The sequence below is a fragment of the Lissotriton vulgaris genome, chromosome 1_1 (assembly GCF_964263255.1).
Source record: "Lissotriton vulgaris chromosome 1_1, aLisVul1.2, whole genome shotgun sequence".
NCBI classification, from domain to species: domain Eukaryota; kingdom Metazoa; phylum Chordata; class Amphibia; order Caudata; family Salamandridae; genus Lissotriton; species Lissotriton vulgaris.
Genome location: NC_141685.1, coordinates 890,083,418 through 890,102,201, shown reverse-complemented (window position 1 = coordinate 890,102,201; position 18,784 = coordinate 890,083,418). Strand labels below are relative to the sequence as shown.

Below are 18,784 nucleotides of genomic sequence, written 5' to 3'. Positions count from 1 at the left end.
GTGATAAATTCAATGCTTGTGACATTGTGCGCAGTACTTGGCGCCAGTAGGCGGCTATTAGTGGGCAATCCCAAAGGGTGTGAAGTAAAGTACCCTCCTCTCCGCATCTCCGAAGGCAATAGGGGCGTGGAGCTATGTGTAGTTTATGCAGCGTGACCCTTGTATAGTACACTCAATGTAGAATTTTTAACTGGACTAGTTTGAGCCTAGATGAGATCCCTACCTCTCTCGGGGATGCTAGCTCCTCATTCCATTCTGTCTCATCCATGTCCCCCAGTTCCTCTACCCACTTGTTGCGCAGTTTCAGTGTCGGTCTGGTTGGTTATTTATTAGCTTCTTGTAGGTGAGAGAAGTGGCGCTGTGCAGCATATAGTCCGTAAGGAGTCTATCCTCTAGTGGGGAATATTCTGGGACCTCACCATCTGGTGGTATCGCCTGCTGCAACGCATGCCTTATCTGCATGTATCTGTAGGTTTCGTTTGGGCCTAGGACGTACTGCTGCTGCAGAAGGGAAAACGGGACCACCTCGCCCTTGTCCCACAGATCTCCCACTGTGGATATGCCAATGGCATCTCATTAAACGAATCCCTTACTTTTCCCCAAGTGCCCTAATGTTTTAGTGTCCCACAGCGGTGTAAGTTTAGTGATGATGTCCCTCCACCCCAGCTTTGCCTGTGCTTCATGCCACAGCATGACCGTGTGCTTCGTGGGTCCCACCAGTCGGTTCATTTGACTTCTGTCATATAGTGATGCGAGCATACTTTCTGCTCCTAGCTGCGCCCTATCCGCCCTGTAGGCAGGGTCGTCTCGGGGTGCATGTATCCATTTGTTAATAATTTTAAGTTGGGCAACCCAATAATTAGTTGCAGGTTAGGCAGAGCGATCCCTCCTTTGTACCAGCCCTTGGTTAACTTAACCTGGGCAATACGTGCCGGTCTATTATCCCAGAGCAGGGCGGACACCAGAGCCTGCACCTGTCGGAAGTAGCTCTCCGCGACAGGGAATGGTGAATTTTCCAGTGCGTATAGGAATCTGGGGAGTGCCATAATTTTATACAGCGCTGCTCTTCCCAGAAGTGTCAGCGGCAGTGAGGCCCAGTGTTTAACATCCACGCCTAGTCGAGCCTTGGGTGGGATCAAATTTTTATTAATGAAGTCTGCTTGATTGTTAGTTATATAAATACCCAAGTATTTAAAAGGGGATGTGGTAAGCTGCAGCGGACACCGTGCAGTAAGCTGTGGATCTGGCCCCTTTAGTACATAGAGGATGGACTTTGACCAAATATTGTGTATCCCGAGTATGTCCCGTAGTCATCGCATATGGTCAGCAAGGCCGGCACACTAGTTTCAGGGTCTGTAACATACACCAACATATCGTCCGCGTATAAAGACAAACGGTCCTCCCATCCATCCTGCCAGTGGATACCCCTTAATAGCGGTGTACCTCTGATAGTTATCGCCAGTGGCTCCAGGACCAGGGCAAACAGCAGCGGGGAGAGGGGACAGCCCTGTTGAGTCCCCCTCGCCAGACGGATTGTGCGGGAGATGTGACCATTGGCCGTGACATGCGCGACTGGTTTAGAGTAAAGGAGGCGTATCCAGGCTATGTATTTGGGCCCGAAGCCCATACGTGTCAGAACTGCGAAGAGGTGCCCCCACTCAACCATATCGAATGCCATCTTTGCGTCTAACGAGAGAATCACCGCTGGCTCCGATAATGAGGGAGCCCTTGCTATCACTCCATGCACCCGCCTGAGATTGAGCGCAGTGCTTCTGTTTGGCATGAAGCTCGACTGGTCAGGGTGTATTAGTTGTGCGAGGCATGGCATCAGTCTCTTGGCCAGTATTTTCGCACAGATCTTAGCTTCAGCGTTGATTAGGGATATTGGGCGGTATGACGTACATGCTGTGGGTGGTTTACCAGGTTTCAAGTTTGCTACTATGGTGGCTGTCCGTTGGTCTACAGGGAGTACTGCCCCGTCTCTGCTCTCGTTGTACATATCTAGTAGATGCGTTCCAATCGTATCTGCCATTAGTTTGTACCACTCAATGGGAATACCATTTGGGCCTGCTGCTTTCCCAGATTCTAACGCGTGGATTGCTGACTGAATTTCTTCGACCGTGAGATCTGCTTCTAATTCTTGTGCTGTTTCTGGTGTAATTGTTGGGATTTCTACCTGTTGCATACTACGCAGGGCATCAGATTCTGTGATGTCTTGAGTTTGGGTGTACACTGACTCAAAGTGGTCCGCTAACGTATTCACTATCTCTTCCGGATGTGTATGTATGAGCCCCGTGTTAGTGTATAATTGCTGGATACCCCTTCCTTTCCTGTCCTTTTTTTCCAACCACGCTAACATCTTCCCTGCCTTGTCCCCTACCTCATAGTCTCTGTGGGCTGTAGCTGAAATATTATTCACCACCTGCAGTCTAAGATGTTCCCTGTGTCGCTGCTGCCATAGCTGTAGTGTGTGTGATGTTTCTGGCGTGGGGTCCGCTGCTTGTGCCGCAGTGGCCACCTGTAAGGAGTGTTCTAATTCTTTAAGTTCCTTCCTACGTGTTTTTCTATGTCCTGTAATAAAGGCAATTGCTTGTCAACGGAAAACTGTTTTATATGCTTCCGATAAAATCGAGGGGGATGATACCGTACCTCTATTCTTGGCAAAATAGTTCGTCGTCATCTTTTTTAAATCTTTCCTGATGTTTAGGATTTTCAAATGGTTTGAATATATGGGGTAAAGTCTCCTACGAGTCTGTTCATGACAGCGCATTGGTAACATTATCGTGGAGTGATCTGAGATCCCCCTGGGCAGGATCTCTACAGTATCTATGTCCCGCATCTCATCTCCTACCCCGAAGTAGTAGTCAATCCGGAACAGACTGTTGTGGACCGCCGAGTGGAAAGTGTATTGTCTAGCAGTAGGGTGTCGTTGGCGCCAGAGATCTATCAGGCCCATTGCCCCCGTGAATCCATGCAGGTTAGTGGGACTAGGTGTATGTGTCCTAACTGGGAATTTATCTAATTTGGGGTCTAAGACTGCGTTGAAATCCCCCCGAGGAATGTCTCTCCTAACAGGAGTTTGAGTAGGAACTCTCCCAGTGCCGGCAGAGCTACTGCAAGGAGCGCTGGCGGGATATAGATCGATACAATGTTGAGGAGACGACCCTCCCATTGCCCATGTACTGCAGCAAAGCAGCCCTGGTCGTCCACTACGTGGTTTATAAATACAAACGGAGAGGTCTTCTTTAAGAGAATACCTGTTCCTCTAGAACCAGAAGTGAGTTCTGCGTGTGCCACCATGTTATATCCCCTTCTGTCTAATGCTTTACAAGCCTTTCCTGTGAGGTGTGTCTCCTGCAGTAACACTAAATGTGGGTTCTGACGATTAAGAGCCTGCATTACCAGTCCCCTCTTTATTTTGTCGCCCAAGCCCCGCACATTCCAGGTCATTATTTTCAGTGGTGGGGTATCCCCCAGCCGCGATTTGCCACTAGAGGCGGTCTCCTGCGAGCGTTGTGACATGGTGTGGAGTGTTTGATTTTAATCTTCCACGCATCCTTATTCGTACCATGTGTCTCACATCTCCGTGGGTAAATCGTGTGTTGTTTCAGTCATGTCGTGTTCTGTCGCACAATACAATAACTAAAACAGCCAAACATCCCCCCCCCCTCCCTGCCTCCCTGCTACACGGACCTAAAACCGCCCGCTTCCCCAACTTAGCAGAGCGCGTAGTCCCATCCCAACCCATTGTACTGGCTTGTGGGGGGTAAGCAGCTCTGTGACTTCGATAGCAGCCCCATGTGTCCTCTTTCGCCTCTCACAGAGTGGATTCCAAGGGTTTCTTGTTCAGTTTGCTGAAGAGTTTGTGACCATTGGTCGTGCATTCCTGCGTTTATTTCTCCGGTTGTTCTCCTTCCTCCAGACCTGATTCCGCAAACAGGTCCTGGCTATGTCCCTGTGATGCCTGGTGACTCGTCTGGTTCTCTGTCCTTTGGTCGCGTTGACTCCTGCCCGTTCGCCGAGGAGCCTCCACACGCCTCCAGCCATCCAGCCATTCTCTTGCCGCTTCTGTGGTGTCGAAGAACCACGCTTTGTGATTATCAACTATTCTTAGTCTCGCCGGGTAGAGCATGGAGTAAGGTAACTCTTTGGCCCTTAAGGCTTTTTTGATGTCCGTAAAAGTCTTTCGCCGCCGGGCCACCTCAGCTGTGTAGTCTGGGAAGAAGGCGATGGTGGAATTCTTTGTTTTAATAGGTGCAGAGATCCTGGCTGTTTGAAGTATGGCATCTCTATCACGAAAATTAAAGAGTCTAGCCAGCACTGGCCGCGGCGGTGCCCCCGGTTTCAGCACTCCACCAGGGACTCTATGCGCTCTTTCAACAGAGAAGAAGTGGGAGAGGCCCTTTGGTTGTAATTTTGTTTTATTTAGGTCTTTCACATTGAGATCCATCATTTGCTTGCCTTCCGACTCTGGTATGCCTAGGATTCGGACGTTGTTTCTCCGCGAGCGTCCTTCCTTATCATCCAGCCTTTCCTGTAGCTTCCTGGTGACCGCTTCCATGCGCTCTGCAGCCCGCTGTAGTTCCGAGGTGTCCTCTACTAAAGATTTTGTGACTACTTCCACCTGCGCCACACACTCCGTCATCTTGTGGAGATCCGCCCTTAGTAAGCCAACGTCTGTAGAGATAGAACCCACCGTCGCCTGAACGCTGGAGAGCATTTTCATTAGATCTTCCAATGTTACATTTTTAGTGCCATCTCCCTCAGGGCTTTTGCCCGTGGATGGGCGTCCTTCCGGATGTTGTGCGGCTGTTTTATCGAAGACGTATTTTTCCAGTTTTGATTGCGCCGCGTTGCTCCTGGGTCCCCTTCCTGCAATTGTTTCTGGCTGCTGTCTCGCTACTGGATTTGGGCTACTGTCCCACAGTATGCCGATTAGACGTTTTTTTCGTGTTGCAGGGCAGCGGTATCAAAATGGCGTCTCTTTCCAGGGTCCCCTCTCCGCCACAAGGTGTGTCAGTATGTTGGCGTATGTAGGCAATGAGCACTATATGAATGGCTCCACTACAACTCCCCTGATACGTCCATAGGCCCTCATGCCTTCAATCGCCAGTCAGCACCACCTGTCTTCTTTATGGCGGTATACCCTTCTCAGCCGCACCGCTCACCCCAAGTCCCAGCTATGGACACTCCTGGAGTCCAGGTGTCTTTACTTAGTCCCGGCTACCCAGTGGAGCGATGAATTCCCCACCAAGTTGTGTTGTGTGCCTCCAGTGCGTGGGATGTCTCCGGCGCCTTCACTACAGGACTGAGTGTGGCAATGTCGGTCTCTATGGACAATGCCTAGGTTCCCCTCTGCACGTTTCTTGCAGAACTGCCTTTTTTTAAAATTTCAATCGTCTCCAGAGAGAGACTGGATCAGGCGCCGCCCCGGAGTCCCGTCAGCCAAGCAAGCCCCCGGCTCCCGGAACGCGCCAAGAACGCTCCGTCGCTGGGGCTCTGTATTTATTTTCCGCCGTCTCGTGGGTGGCAGCGCCGCTGGGCGTCTGGTCATCCGCCACTACCTCACTGCCTCTTCCTCCGTGCTGACCGCCGAAGCGATCCACTGTCGTTCCGCGGTAACTTCCGGCGACCTTCCGCGGTAACTTCCGGCGACCTTCTCCGTCCACAGTGCACTTCCGGTTGGCCCGCGGCCCAGCGCTAGGACGGCGTCCCAGGTGTGCGGAAGGACCCACCTCGTCTCCACGGTCCTCCCTCGGTATTCCTCTTCCGATTTTGTCCGGAGTAGTATCGGACAGCGCCCCTCCGCCTCTACACTCCAGATCAGCTTCAGGAGGCTCACTTAAGCCGGATTAGCAGACGGATTTATGTATCTAGAGCCGCTTCGGTCTCAGAGCTCTTTCACTACGCCACCATCTCGGTCGGCTCGTAGCCACGCCCCCCAATTATTACAGTTTTGAAAATAAGCCATGCAACCTATTTCCATCTAATCTATTAGGATCCAGGCACTCTGACTTGACTATTTTAGGACTATGTTAATCACATCACAATTCTCTCACTACTTCTCAGTGCTGCGCTTTCCATGATAAAATTCTAGGGAGTCACAAGAATGAACTGAAACATAGGACAGAGACTTTATCATCACTAGCACAACAAAGGTGTGGAAACAGAAGCCCAGCACCCAATACAATACCCCACAATGGACACTACTTTAGAACTTCAAGGGGAGGACCTCTTTGACTGGGACTTGCGGATATTACTTACATCTGGACCTTTGCGCCTTCTGTGGAGTTTAGTACAGATGATCAATCTGCTTTACGGAAAACAGGCATTTTTTGGGAGGGTGATGCAGGTGGATAGGGAGTGAGCAGAGAATTCGAAACTGCCTAGGCATGAACTAGTGTCAGTACAATTATTTTTAAAAGTTGTTCACCAAATTCACTTGGAATTTTAATGTTGCTTTAGACATTGTTTAATTTACCTTTTTCTACTTGAAGTCCTAAATTAATACATTTTTGACATTTTATGCATTTCTCACTTTTGACATTTTATTTTCTAATTTGTTTACAGGTATAACATGGACAGTACAGATGAGCCTCAGAAGAAAATCTTCAAGGCCCGCAAGACCATGAAAGTGAGTGATCGGCAGCAATTGGAAGTGGTTTACAAAGTGAAAGAGGACTTTAAATTCCTGAATGGTAGGCACGAGAATGGTGATTCTGATGTCTCTTCTTTAAATGACCCAGAGTGTATGGAGGATAAGGAGTCAAGCGGTATGCTAGATATCTGCCTTGAACCTAGCAGCAGGAACGTTGTACCCAAGGAAGCCACGGTGTCTGGCAGTATGGAAAGTGGAAAATGTAATCAAGAGTCTGAACTTCTGCCCACAGATGAAATGTTTGAGGAGAATCCCTCCACTTTTGCCGCTGCAGCTACCAAAAAGTTTTTTCTCAATGATAGTAAAGACGCTGTTATTAAAGTGTGTGGTACAACAGATCAAGTGTTGGACTTGCTAGGAAGCAAAGAGTTTATTGAAGAACAGGATGACCAGGACAATGCTGGGTCTGTTAAAAATACTAATATTATTTCTGACCAGCTGGTAGAAATTGAACCAGTGGGTACAGCACTGTCCGAAGAACGACCAGCGGAGGAGCTGGTGGAGGAAGATCACATGATGGTAGAAGTACAGACAGGCAGGTGCCTGAAAGAGCAGTTGTCTGCGGATGAGCAGCCTTTGGAAGAACTACCTGAACATGGGGTGATGGGAGAAGCTCAACACGTACAGATGTTGGTAGAGTCATTTCAGCAGGAACTTTTAGAGGAGGTGCCAGAGGGAGTGTTTTCTGAAGAGCCACATAGCGATGCAGAGCTACTTGCAGAACCATTGCAGGCTTCAGCCACAGAAGATGATGGGATAGCTGTTGCAGAAGACTGCCAGCTAGAGCAGGCTGAAATAGATGAGGCCTGGGCAGATGATGAGAGTGGACAGCATGAGCTAGTTGAACAGACCAAGGCAAGACCAATCGAATTGAGTGAAGTGAAGGACAGGCTAGCCTCAGATCCACAGATGTTGTCTCGGACGATAGAGCGAGGTGAGGAGGAACCAACGGAAGATCAGCTTCTTGAAGAATTGGCAGAGGAGAAGCAATTTGGAGAAGAGCTTGCAGAGGATAATCTTCTTGATGAGCTCACAGAAGAGCAGCCACCAGTGAAAGACTTAGATAAATGTGAGGGGGCAAGTTCAGTTGTGGTGCATGAGCCTTTGGCAGAGGAAGAAAAGGTAGATGCTGCAGAGGTTATTAAAGAGAAATTGGATAGACTGGAGAAAGCTGATTCCAGGCCACTGGTGGCAGAAGAGGAATCGGTGCTGACTGAAGAAAAGAAGGATGTTGAGGTAAAAAATGTTGTCATTCTAGAAAGTCAAGAACAGGTGCTCCAGCTCCCACAAGTGAAGGATGAACTAGGGCAAAAAACTGTGGGAGATCAGGAACTAGTGGGGAATGCTGCAGTAATGGAGTGTTGCTCTGATGTGGCTGAAATGGCAGAGGATATAGAACAAAACAAGATCGTGCAGGAAGATAATTGTGTTGATGATGCAGGGGAAGCAGCAATAACCAGCAGTATAGAGATGGACACTGACTCCAGGGTTGAAAAAACTGACCTGCCAGAGAACACTCTTCTGACACCCATAGAGGATCTGCAGAATAATAACGGTAATATGGAGAACTCCGATTCCATGGAGACTGATGATATTATTCCCATTTTGGAAAAACTAGCCCCAGTTGAAGATGGGTTTAATTCTTTTTCCAAACCACCTGTACTGCTTGAGGTAAAGCCTGGTCCTGTACTTGAGGACAAGGTAGAGCTGAGTCAAGGATCTCAATCCAAGCAGGAGCATACTGAAAACCTGCCTACAGAAGCCTTCCTGGTGCTATCGGATGAAGACGATCCCTGCATTGAAGATGTGGTAGCCAGTGCTGTTCAGATGACGCAGTCGAGTCTACCAGGTAGGATGAGCAACTACTTTTATTACTTTAACTGATGAAAACATACGTTATTCATTTTGGTGAATAGTGTCTCTGTGACTTGTGCAGAGACTCTCCCGTAACTTTTAACAATAATTTGTTTGAAACTGATAGCAATTAGTGTGGGGTCCCTATTAGTGGCTTTGCTGGTGAACATGTTTCTTGCATTTTGAAAACTGCTTTAATGAAGGGTTTTGTCCGAAGTGGTTTCAGTTTTGGAGTTAAGAATGTATAAGGCTAACTGAGAAGTAAATGTATTTACAATAAATAAACCATCCTAAAACACAGCTGCCTGCTTTTGATCTGTGCTGTGTGGTATTTTAGAATGTGTCCCATGTTATTATTCTGTACCTAAACCTTACTATAGAAACATTTGACACCTGATAGCTCTACTGAACCTCCATTCAGGCAGCCCAAAGATTACTAAATGAATAACAGCCGCTTTTGTAGCCTGACTGCAGTTCTATGCTGCCAACCTAGCTTATCTTTAGGATTCTGCAAGCCTCAAACTGCTCTCAGGCTTTAAAGACCCTGACATGGGATCGCTATTGCTCTTCATGAACATTAAATAGCTCTTCCGTCCATGTGGGATCACAAAATTATTTTTCTAAAGGAGAACATCTTATTTCAACAAAAACAAGTTTATGGCATGTGTGGCTGTAGATACACATGCTGTGCATGCTCCTGCCATCTATTGTTGGGCCCGGTTGTGTGCAAGATGGTTTTCTTCGATAAAGTCTTTAGAGTCATGAAGGGGGTTCACTCCTCTTGCTGGTGATGGGCATCGTCTCGATTGTTAGGTCGCTTTCTTTTTCCTGTCAGGTTTGGACATGTGCTGCTGTTAGAGACCATTGTCTGTCTGTCTTTTCGGTCCCACAGTAACTCCTAACTATTGGTATTGTTTCTAACGTGTATCCCTTTTCCCTTCTGTACTGGGTTGACCACTCCATCTGTGCCCGGGCGATCCTTGGATCGATCTCAGTCCCCACATGGGGTCTACCCCTCCAGGGCCTTCTTCTCTGGCCTTCTGACTGGTTCCATACTAGCAGAATCAATGTGGAGGGAAAGAGGAATTAGTGATCCAACCAATTTCCTCGAGTTATATATTCTGATCAGGGGGGGGAAAGGATCACTTGTCCTGCATAACTTTGGGTATGCCGTAACGGTTCCGAGTAGTCCCAATGTTAACCCTCATGCACGTGCTGGTAAAAGATGTGGTATTGAGCGGTATATCTTGTTCTCCGCCGTCCCTCGCACGTGTGTGCATAATCATCGGGTTGTTTTTTCATGCAACCTCCATCCAGGAGGCATTACCCATTGTTAAAAACAGTAGTGATAAGTGATGGTGAGGTGAAAAAGTGATGGAATAAAATTGTCTCTCTTGATCAGAAAAATTATTTACTAGTTCTGTATTCAGAGGCAATGGATTTAAAAATTAAGTCGGTGAACGTGAGTTATTATGACTCGTTCACACCAAGTGAAAGAAGGTCGACATGTTTCAGCCCTTTCTTATGCCTGGTAGGTCAAGTGGGCTTTCTTCAGGACCGTGGTGTGAAATAGAGACCTCTCACGCCTCTATTAGTGGTAAGAAAAAAGATTTAAATAATGTAACATAACGTTATGTTGCTCCATAGGAGGTCAAAATGTACCTCCGTTCTTGGCTATATTAAGCCTCTTCGGTATCAGGGTGGGTCAGGGAGGCACGCTCTGGCTCTCCATTCACTCCTTGTGCTGACTCTGCCACCTCTGTCCCTGGAAGAACGGAGGACTAGTGCCCTCCAGGATTTCCTCCTCTTTCAGGACTCTTTATGTATGCTTTCTTGAGACCGTACGCCATTCAGGACTTATTGGGTGGGAGAGATTGATCTCCAGCTCATCAAATGTGTTGCCTTGCAGTGGCCTCAGGCCCAGAAGAAAATATGATGCTGGGTGCAGGCGATTAGGAGACCTGTTTGACCAAAATGGCCTTCTGAACTGCAAGATTCCTACTCTCACACACCCAAAAAAATAGAGACCTTCTATGGTCCAACACTGAGTCACCCGGCCCCACATCCATCCACATGCTAACCGCAGATTGACGCCGTTTGAGAAATGCATAATCCCCAGCACAAGCATCTGCTATCGGATTTGTACATCTCTCTGAATAAACCCATCAGCTAACCAGATTTCCAGCACAAAACAGGTGGAAAGCGGAGCTAGAACACACCTTCACACCTAAAGAATGAGCAGACCTTCTTAACAGAAACCGTTTCTCCAATTGACCATGGCAGGACTGGAAACGGAGATCACAAATTACTTGTATTGCACCCAGCTAGAATTGCTGAGTGGAGGCCGATAACTTCTGATAAATGGTGTTTCTCTTGCTGAGAGTCTAGCACCCTCGCCTACCTTCTTTGGAACTGCCCCAACCTACATCAATACTGGGAAGAAGTACTACACAAAATTGACAGAATCTTCAACATGGAGTTTCTTCGCTTCCCAAGCTACATTTTATTATGCTTATCCAATGTATTGACTTAGCCCATGCAGCCCGCGCGATGAAATACATGATTCTTGTCCTTTGATCAGTTAAGCAGGTAGTTCGATAAAAATTGGTACCCTGTGTACAATATCTGGTGCAGTAATTCAGATAACTCTTGTCCCCAATATTTATAGGTCCTCTGACTCACCATAGCTAAACCCCCCCCACCCCACCCCCAACCTGTCGACTAGGGCTGAACGCTACGCCTTATGTGGGCAGTTATCTCCCACCTTCATCTGTTGACTTCCCAGAGATGTTATTGGGCTGAACCCCTCCTGGACACCCCTCTCACCCTCTTACTCCCCAAGTATGGCCCCCTCCCCACCCCTTAGTTCCTCATAATTCCTCCCTGTTACTAGCCAGTTGGATGTAGGTGAGGGTACTGTTCACCATAAAACTTTAATAAAAAGATTTGAACAATAAATGCTTTTTAACCGTCCAAGTTGAACTACACCAATTATGTTTATTTACAGCTGCCTGGTACAGAACACTGCAGCTCGGATGGTGATAATCACTCTGTGGTGCACTCGCATCACTCCAGTCCTGAAGTCACAAGTGGAGATGGGCTGAGCAGCTAGGCAGGCTGCTCCTGGTGGGGCTGGTACCACACTAGGCTTCTTACAGGTCGCACTATTAGGCATTACTTTGGGGCATAGGTTAATTCTCACAAGGCTGTGATTCAGTATAACGTTACTTTGGTGAATTTGAAAATGTAACTGTATGCACTCTACAGCATTTCTTTGTGGTATTGCATTTTTAACACATCTAGCTATTTGGTTTGGGCTGTTTTGTTTTCTCTTTCTTGTACAGGGAAAGTGTTTTTATACCACAACTCGGGTGAAACATAGTTCATGGCGTGGGCACAGTTCAGCAGTGTTCCATTCAAATTGGAATTTTAGGTTTTGTTGTTGTAATGACAAAATCTTATGCATGTTTAGTATAAACGAATGATTTTAAATTCTGCTGCACATTCATGTGTCGAGTTGCCACAGGCTGAAGTTTTGCTTAGGAAGGTCTTTCATGAGTTCTTGTGTGTAGTCATCACACAGTTCCCTTACTTGAGGGATTGTTGTGGGTTTATTTTCCACATTAATTAATACTGTCAGTTACTCCTACTAGGCGGTATGTAACCTGTACAAGGGGTTTGGGACATGGGTTAGTTCCCATACGTATGTGCCTAGGTAAGCTCCTACACGGGGTTGGATGTGGGTTTTAAATCCATTTTACAGTTGTGTGCAGTACAATAGTACATATCTTTACAGTTGGTTCTATGGGTGACAACCCATTTGTTCTTGTTTCCCTTGGGATTGAAGTCGCAGGGTATTCTATTCTATGTTATGCTTTTGGCATTTGAGTTGTGAAGTCTTTTACCCTTTGTGTTATAATACTTTACGTTACAGTATAAGATACTACTTAATACTATGTAGTGAAATATGTTTTAACATTCTCTTTTTAAGGGGGATGGGGGATATTGCTATTCTAATGTATGTATCTTAATCATCCTTTCTTTACTTAATGTTTTTTTCTCCTGTGATGTTTTGTTGTCATGGCTGCATCCTAGAGATTTGTACCATTATTGATCTTGTTTTTATGGTTCTATTTTCTTTTGATGTTTTAGCTGCATCTTTGAGATTTGTTATATCATTCTACTTGTGATAAGTTCTCTTGTTTCCTTTTTACTTTTGTTTAAAGAAAAAAGGATAATGTTATATTCTACTTACTTATATAACATGTACTTTAGTCCTGCTGCCTCTAGCTGCTCAACCAGAGTGTGAGTTGGTCTTAGAATGTTGGTGTGCCTGTGATGCTTGGAATGCCTGGGTGTCTGAGTGGAATGAAAGTGGACAGTTAGAGATGGGCTGAGCAGCTAGGCAGGCTGCTCCTGGTGGGGCTGGTACCACACTAGGCTGGCTGGAGTCAAGACAGATGTAACCTGAACTGAAGATTAATAAATAAGACCTAAATGTACATCCTGGTATCTTTCTACATAGGACATAACAGTATACATGGCAGCTACAACTGTATATAGGAAAGGCCCTTCTCAGAGGTCTTTCTTTACCATATCAGTGGTCTTTTGGAGAGTTTGCAAACATTATTTCCTGCCACTAGCCTATCCCTTTATGGGAACTCAGTCTGGTCCTTTAAAAAGTGATCGCTTCTACTTATCCAGTATTAGGGTATCTTTCATAGATTCACATGCCTGAATCATTCCCCGTCGTCGGGATGGGAGTCCCCGGTACATAAGTTAAGTAATTGCCCATTAGACTTAAAGAGTAATAGGCCTAAGGCCTCACATTAGTAACATATCCAGGTCCTTTTGTGAAAAGGACCAAACTCTTAGAGAACAGCCAGTCAGCTATCACCACTCTCTGGAACCTTCCTGGAAGGAGCTCTAGTCCCTCAGATTTTCAACCGCACATCGTGCTAAGTGAGTCTCCACTGAGCTGTGGTCAGGTTTTCCTTGTTTCTTTGATTCAAGTGATTTTTCTTCAGGTTTATCTTTTTCTAAGTGAATTCCTATTTGTCTTCATGTCAGACACTCCGAAAAAAGGCCTATTTTGGTAGGCCCTGTGGTACCTTCTAAAAGAAGGTTACATGTCGATGACCAGCACAAGGACTGCCTCTACTGTTTTTATTCAGACCATTCACCAAAAGACTGCAAGATATGTTGTACCTTTTCTACCAAAACACTTAAGGACCATGAGGAAAGGCTTTTAACTTGGCTGCAGAGGCTTAAGGATAAAGAAGACCACTTGTCTTCTGAGGAAAGTGAGTCCTCATCAAAATACTCCTCTAAAAAGGCCCAGAGATACCTCTCCAGGTCCGTCTTCGCAGCACCCTCAAAAGAAGATGCAGAAAAAGTCTTCAGAGGCTTCAAAACCTAAGGATTTACCATCTAGCCCTCTAATTCCTCCACCGAGGGTTGTACACACTTTAAAAAAGACTTCTTCAGCCCCGTCAACTACCATCTAGTCGGCGGTGGCCTCGACGACGACAAGACCACCTTCTACCATGACCTCGTCGACGACAGCTGTTTCTACAATCTCGGTCTCGTCGGCATCCATCTCGTCGACGACTACGTCATCAGCACGTACCCCATTGTCGTCGACGATCAAGAAATCGACGTCGAAGATAGCGTTGACGTCCCGCTGGACGACTAGCACAGCGGCAAGTGGTTTGTCGTCGATAGTTCTCACATCTTCGAAGAGTGCACTGTTGACGACTCTTCCGTCATCGCCAACGACAACTTCGTTGACCACATCATCGACGAAAGGTTCCTCATCGACGCCAGTCCCCATTATCACCGTCACGATTCATCATCGACGACGAATATACCTTCGACAACGCCTAAATCAAAGGTTGAAAGTACATATTTTCAGCTGAAATTTGCTAAGCAAAGGCTGACGGAGGATTAAGACTCAGGCGAGGACAGCATGTTCAGGGCTGCGAGAAGTCCCTCTGAACTTAATGTCAAATATCAGGAGGATTCTGAATATGACGAAGATGTTGAAGAACATCAATATTATCAGGATGAAAGCCATCATCAACAGCCACAGATGGTTTGTCTTCCTTCAACCCTGCTCTCTGACCTACAATTTATGATTTCAGACTATAAGAAGCGGTTCCCTACCTCTGCCCAGTCTCCTACTCGTTCTCTCTCCACCTCCGAGGGCGCAAGTTCCACCGCCACCTCCTCTTACCATTGACCTACATGTGCCACCTCCCCCCTCTACGGATGATGAGGAGGAAAAAAAAGAGGAAGGGGAAATTCAGGATAATCAGTCACATCATGACGAATGGGACGACTACTTTATCCCTCTTCCAACATCACCGTTGCCTCCTCAAGTGGACTCGCCGTGAAGACATCGGAGGCTTCCATAATCTCCTGGAAAGAGCAGAACAACGCTTTCAACTTCCTATGCCTTCACACCAGCAGGACTGTTTTCTTTATGACTTCAAGGAACCTTTCAAAAAATCAGTAAGATCTATGCCCATCATAGATTATATCTGGGTTCAAGGCATAAAAATAGTGCAAAATCCTTCCACGGTTCCTCCAGTCTTACCAAGACTGGACAAAAAATATAGAGCCCCGGACAATGCTCCAGACTGCCTTATAGCCCACCCCAAGCCTGATTCAGTCATTACTCATGCGGCTCAACTGAGGTCAAAAAACCCTTCTGCCCCACTTTCAGCTCCTCCAGATAAAGAGGGCAGACGCCTAGACAATATTGGAAAACGTTTTTCTTCCATGTCATCTTTAATGGTGCGGGCGTCCAACTCGCTGGTGTTATTGGGGCGCTACAACAGGAAGATGTCGTCAGACATTGCACCCTACTCAGAGACTCTGCCGCAAGAATTTAAAGAGGAGGCATGAAAAGTACTATTAGAGATCAGCTTCAGTAATGATCGATTGTGCGATGGACATCGCATCTACTGGTTTCCGCCAACTGACTGGGGTGGCGGTCCTACGATGCCAGGGTTGGCTTAAGGCAACATTCCGGCTTGAGATCCAGACAATAATTCTGGACATGTCCTATGATGGTCAACTCTTATTTGGCACTCATATTGATGAAGTCCTTCAAGGAATAAAGAAGGATACAGACACAGCCAAAGCTTTGGGTACCCTTCAATATAAAAGTAGCCCGTTTCGAGGCTCAAGAGGTAGAGGGCAATATTCCAACAGAGGAGGCTACCAACAGTATAAATCTTCCTACTCCTCCTCAAACCAGCAATACAGAAAACAATTTCCGCGGAGACAACAGGCACAGACATCATACAGCAAGTCTTTCGCGGAAGGGCTGGACGACAGAAAGATTCCGCCCGACGCTAATGACTTCTCTCTACCGCCAATCTCCATTTCCTCTCCGCCTTCCAAAGTAGGAGGAAAAATATCCCACTATCTACACAATTGGAAACAAATAACAGACCGTTGGGTTCTCCAACTAGTACAATTTGGACATTCGCTGGAATTTGTGCGAACTCCTCCTCAAACACCTCCTGAACCTATGGTTCACAAGCATTTACCCCTTTTATTCCTGGAAATGTCATCAATGCTGCAGAAGGGAGCAATAGAAAAGGTTCCTGTTCGTCAAAGAGGGCAAGGTTTTTACTCCCGATTCTTCTTGGTACGCAAAAAGGAAAAGAAATGGAGACTGGTACTAGATTTGATAAGTCCAAACACATTCCTAAAGAAACAATCGTTTTGCATGGTCACAGTCAGGAAGTCTTGCAACTTCTCAATGCAAACGACTAAATGGTATCCTTGGATCTCCAAGATGCCTATTGTCATATTCCTATCCACAGAAGGCAAAAAGGTTTCTGAGGCTCGCTGTGGCCGGAAGATATTACCATTTCCGGGTCCTGCCCTTCGGATTCAAGTCAGCCCTCGCATATTCGCAAACTGTCTCTCTCCAGTGGCTGCATACCTCAGACAACAACATCATCAAGTCTTTCCCTATCTTGACAACTAGCTCATCAAGACACCCTCTCTTGACAACGCAACTAGATCTTCCAGAGCCTGTCTACTGCTTTTCAAACAATCTGATCTCACTTTCAACCCAGACAAATTAGTCCTACAGCCTTCTCAACGAATAGCATTTCTAGGAGCTGTCCTGGATACGGTCCTGGAAAAAGCTTTCCCATCACAGGAACAACAACAAAAACTTCCACAATTGGCAGAGCGCTTAAGGAAAAGAAAATTTCTTTCAGTGCGCCGATTCAAATCCCTCCTCGGAATTATGTCATCCTGCATTCTTCTAGGTCCCTACTGTCTCCTCCGTATGCGCCCTCTCCGGGAGTCTTTCCTCCTTTGACGGCATCATACAAGTGATTCCTCAGATGGTCGTTGCTCTACACTGGTTGACTGGTCCACAAAATCTCTCTCGAGGCCTACCCTTCCTAACTCAAGCCTCTCCCCAAGTGATAACCACGGACGCATCTCTAGAAGTTTGGGGAGCCTTCCTTCAAGAGGTAAAGATCAGCGGGAAGTGGTCCTCTACAGAACGAAAGCTGCACATAAACCTCCTGGAGCTAAGAGCAGTTATCTAGCCCTCCTAGCGTTCCTTCCCAGGATCAAAGGTTCTCTAGTGCTTGTCAGAGCAGACAATACTACGTCGATGCTCTACCGGAACAAACAGGGAGGAACTCGTTCAGTATCACTCTCTCAAGAATCTTAAAAGATCTGGAACTGGTCGCTTCAACACAAAATTTCCCTGAGAGCGGAGTATGTTCCAGGAATAGACAATACACTGGCAGATTCGCTAAGCAGGCTGTAGACAACCAGCCACGAGTGGGAATTGAACCAGCATACTCTCAACAGCATCTTCTCTCAGTGGGGCAAACCATTGTTGGATCTGTTTGCCACCGAGCACAACGCCAAATGCCAAAACTTCACAAGCTGGTATCCCCAATGGGGAACGCTGGGGAATACATTTTCAATAGCATGGTACGACGTATTTGCCTACACCTTTCCACCGATTGCCCTGTTTTCCAGGGTCCTCAGGAAAATTAAGGCAGAGCCCTACACGATAATTCTAATAGCTCCAGCATGGCCTCGCCAACATTGGTTCACGGAGTTCCATCTTCTCTCCCTGCAACCTCCTATTCCATTGATGCTGTTTCCATCACTCCTCACAATGGATCAGAAACAAGTCCAACACCCGGATCCAGCATCTCTCAAATTATCGGCCTGGCTCCTGAGTTCCAAGAATTTCATGCTCTAAACATTCCTCCAGATTGCAGAGAAGTTCTAGCTCGGGCTCGAGCTGACAATACAAATAGAACCTATTCCTTCAAATGGAAGAGAACCTGCATCTGGTGTAGATCTACTAAAGTGTATCCCCTCACTTCTCACCAGAAGAGATATTACTGTACCATCTCCATCTAGCAACGCCAGGCCTCGCTCACGCCTCCATTAAAGTTCACCTGGCAGCAACATCCCGTTTCAGGAGATCTTCTACAGGACCTTTTTCTTTGGTCACATAGTCTAATAAAACAATTTCTCAAAGGCCTATTCAGGACTTTCCCTCCCGTAAAGTCCCCAACTCCAACTTGGCAGCTCAATACAGTCCTTGCTCAACTTATGAGACATCCTTTTGAGCCGATACATAGAGCTGATCTCAAGTTCCTCTCCTGGATGACTGCTCTTCTTCTAGCCTTTGCATCCGCAAGATGAGTAAGTAGGCTTCACGCATTCACAATACAAGAGCCATTTCTTCAATTCAAAAACGATAGGGTAATTCTTCGGACTAATCCAAAATTTGTACCCAAAGTCCCGATGGACTTTCACCTTAATGAACCTTTCGTCTTAAAGACCTTCTTTCCAAATCCGCAAACAGCAGCCAAAAGAACTCTACATTCATTAGATCTCAAACGCTGCCTTCAATTCTACCTTGACAGGACAAAAGCGTTCGGCAAGTCCAATCAACTCTTTGTGGCCTACAGTTTACCTAGAAAGGGGTTTTCACTTACCAAACAGAGTATCTCTAGAACGATCTCTGGTGCTATTGTCTTATGTCACCAACAAGCTGGACAACCTTTACAATCATTCCACGAGGGCAGTTTCTACTTCTATGGCACTTTTTGCTGGTGTGCCTATTGCAGACATTTGCAGAGCGGCAACATGGAAGACACCGCATACATTTACCAAGCATTACTGCCTGGATACGGAACTAACAAACTATCCTGCACTGGGACATGGGGTGTTACATCATCTATCTCGATAGAGGTGAGTTTTCCT

The 18,784-nt window shown here is 46.5% G+C and overlaps 1 protein-coding gene across 10 annotated transcripts in view; it reads left to right on the top strand.

Moving 5' to 3' along the window:
* ATF7IP (activating transcription factor 7 interacting protein) overlaps positions 1–18,784 on the top strand; it is a 673,891-nt gene that overhangs the window by 190,058 nt on the left and 465,049 nt on the right. For all 10 annotated transcript variants that reach the window (XM_086958904.1, XM_086958898.1, XM_086958874.1 and 7 more), the window contains one exon: positions 6,571–8,507. In XM_086958904.1, coding sequence (XP_086815030.1) covers positions 6,578–8,507 — 1,930 coding nt within the window. In that variant the 5' untranslated portion in view covers positions 6,571–6,577. The remainder of the gene's footprint in view (positions 1–6,570; positions 8,508–18,784) is intronic.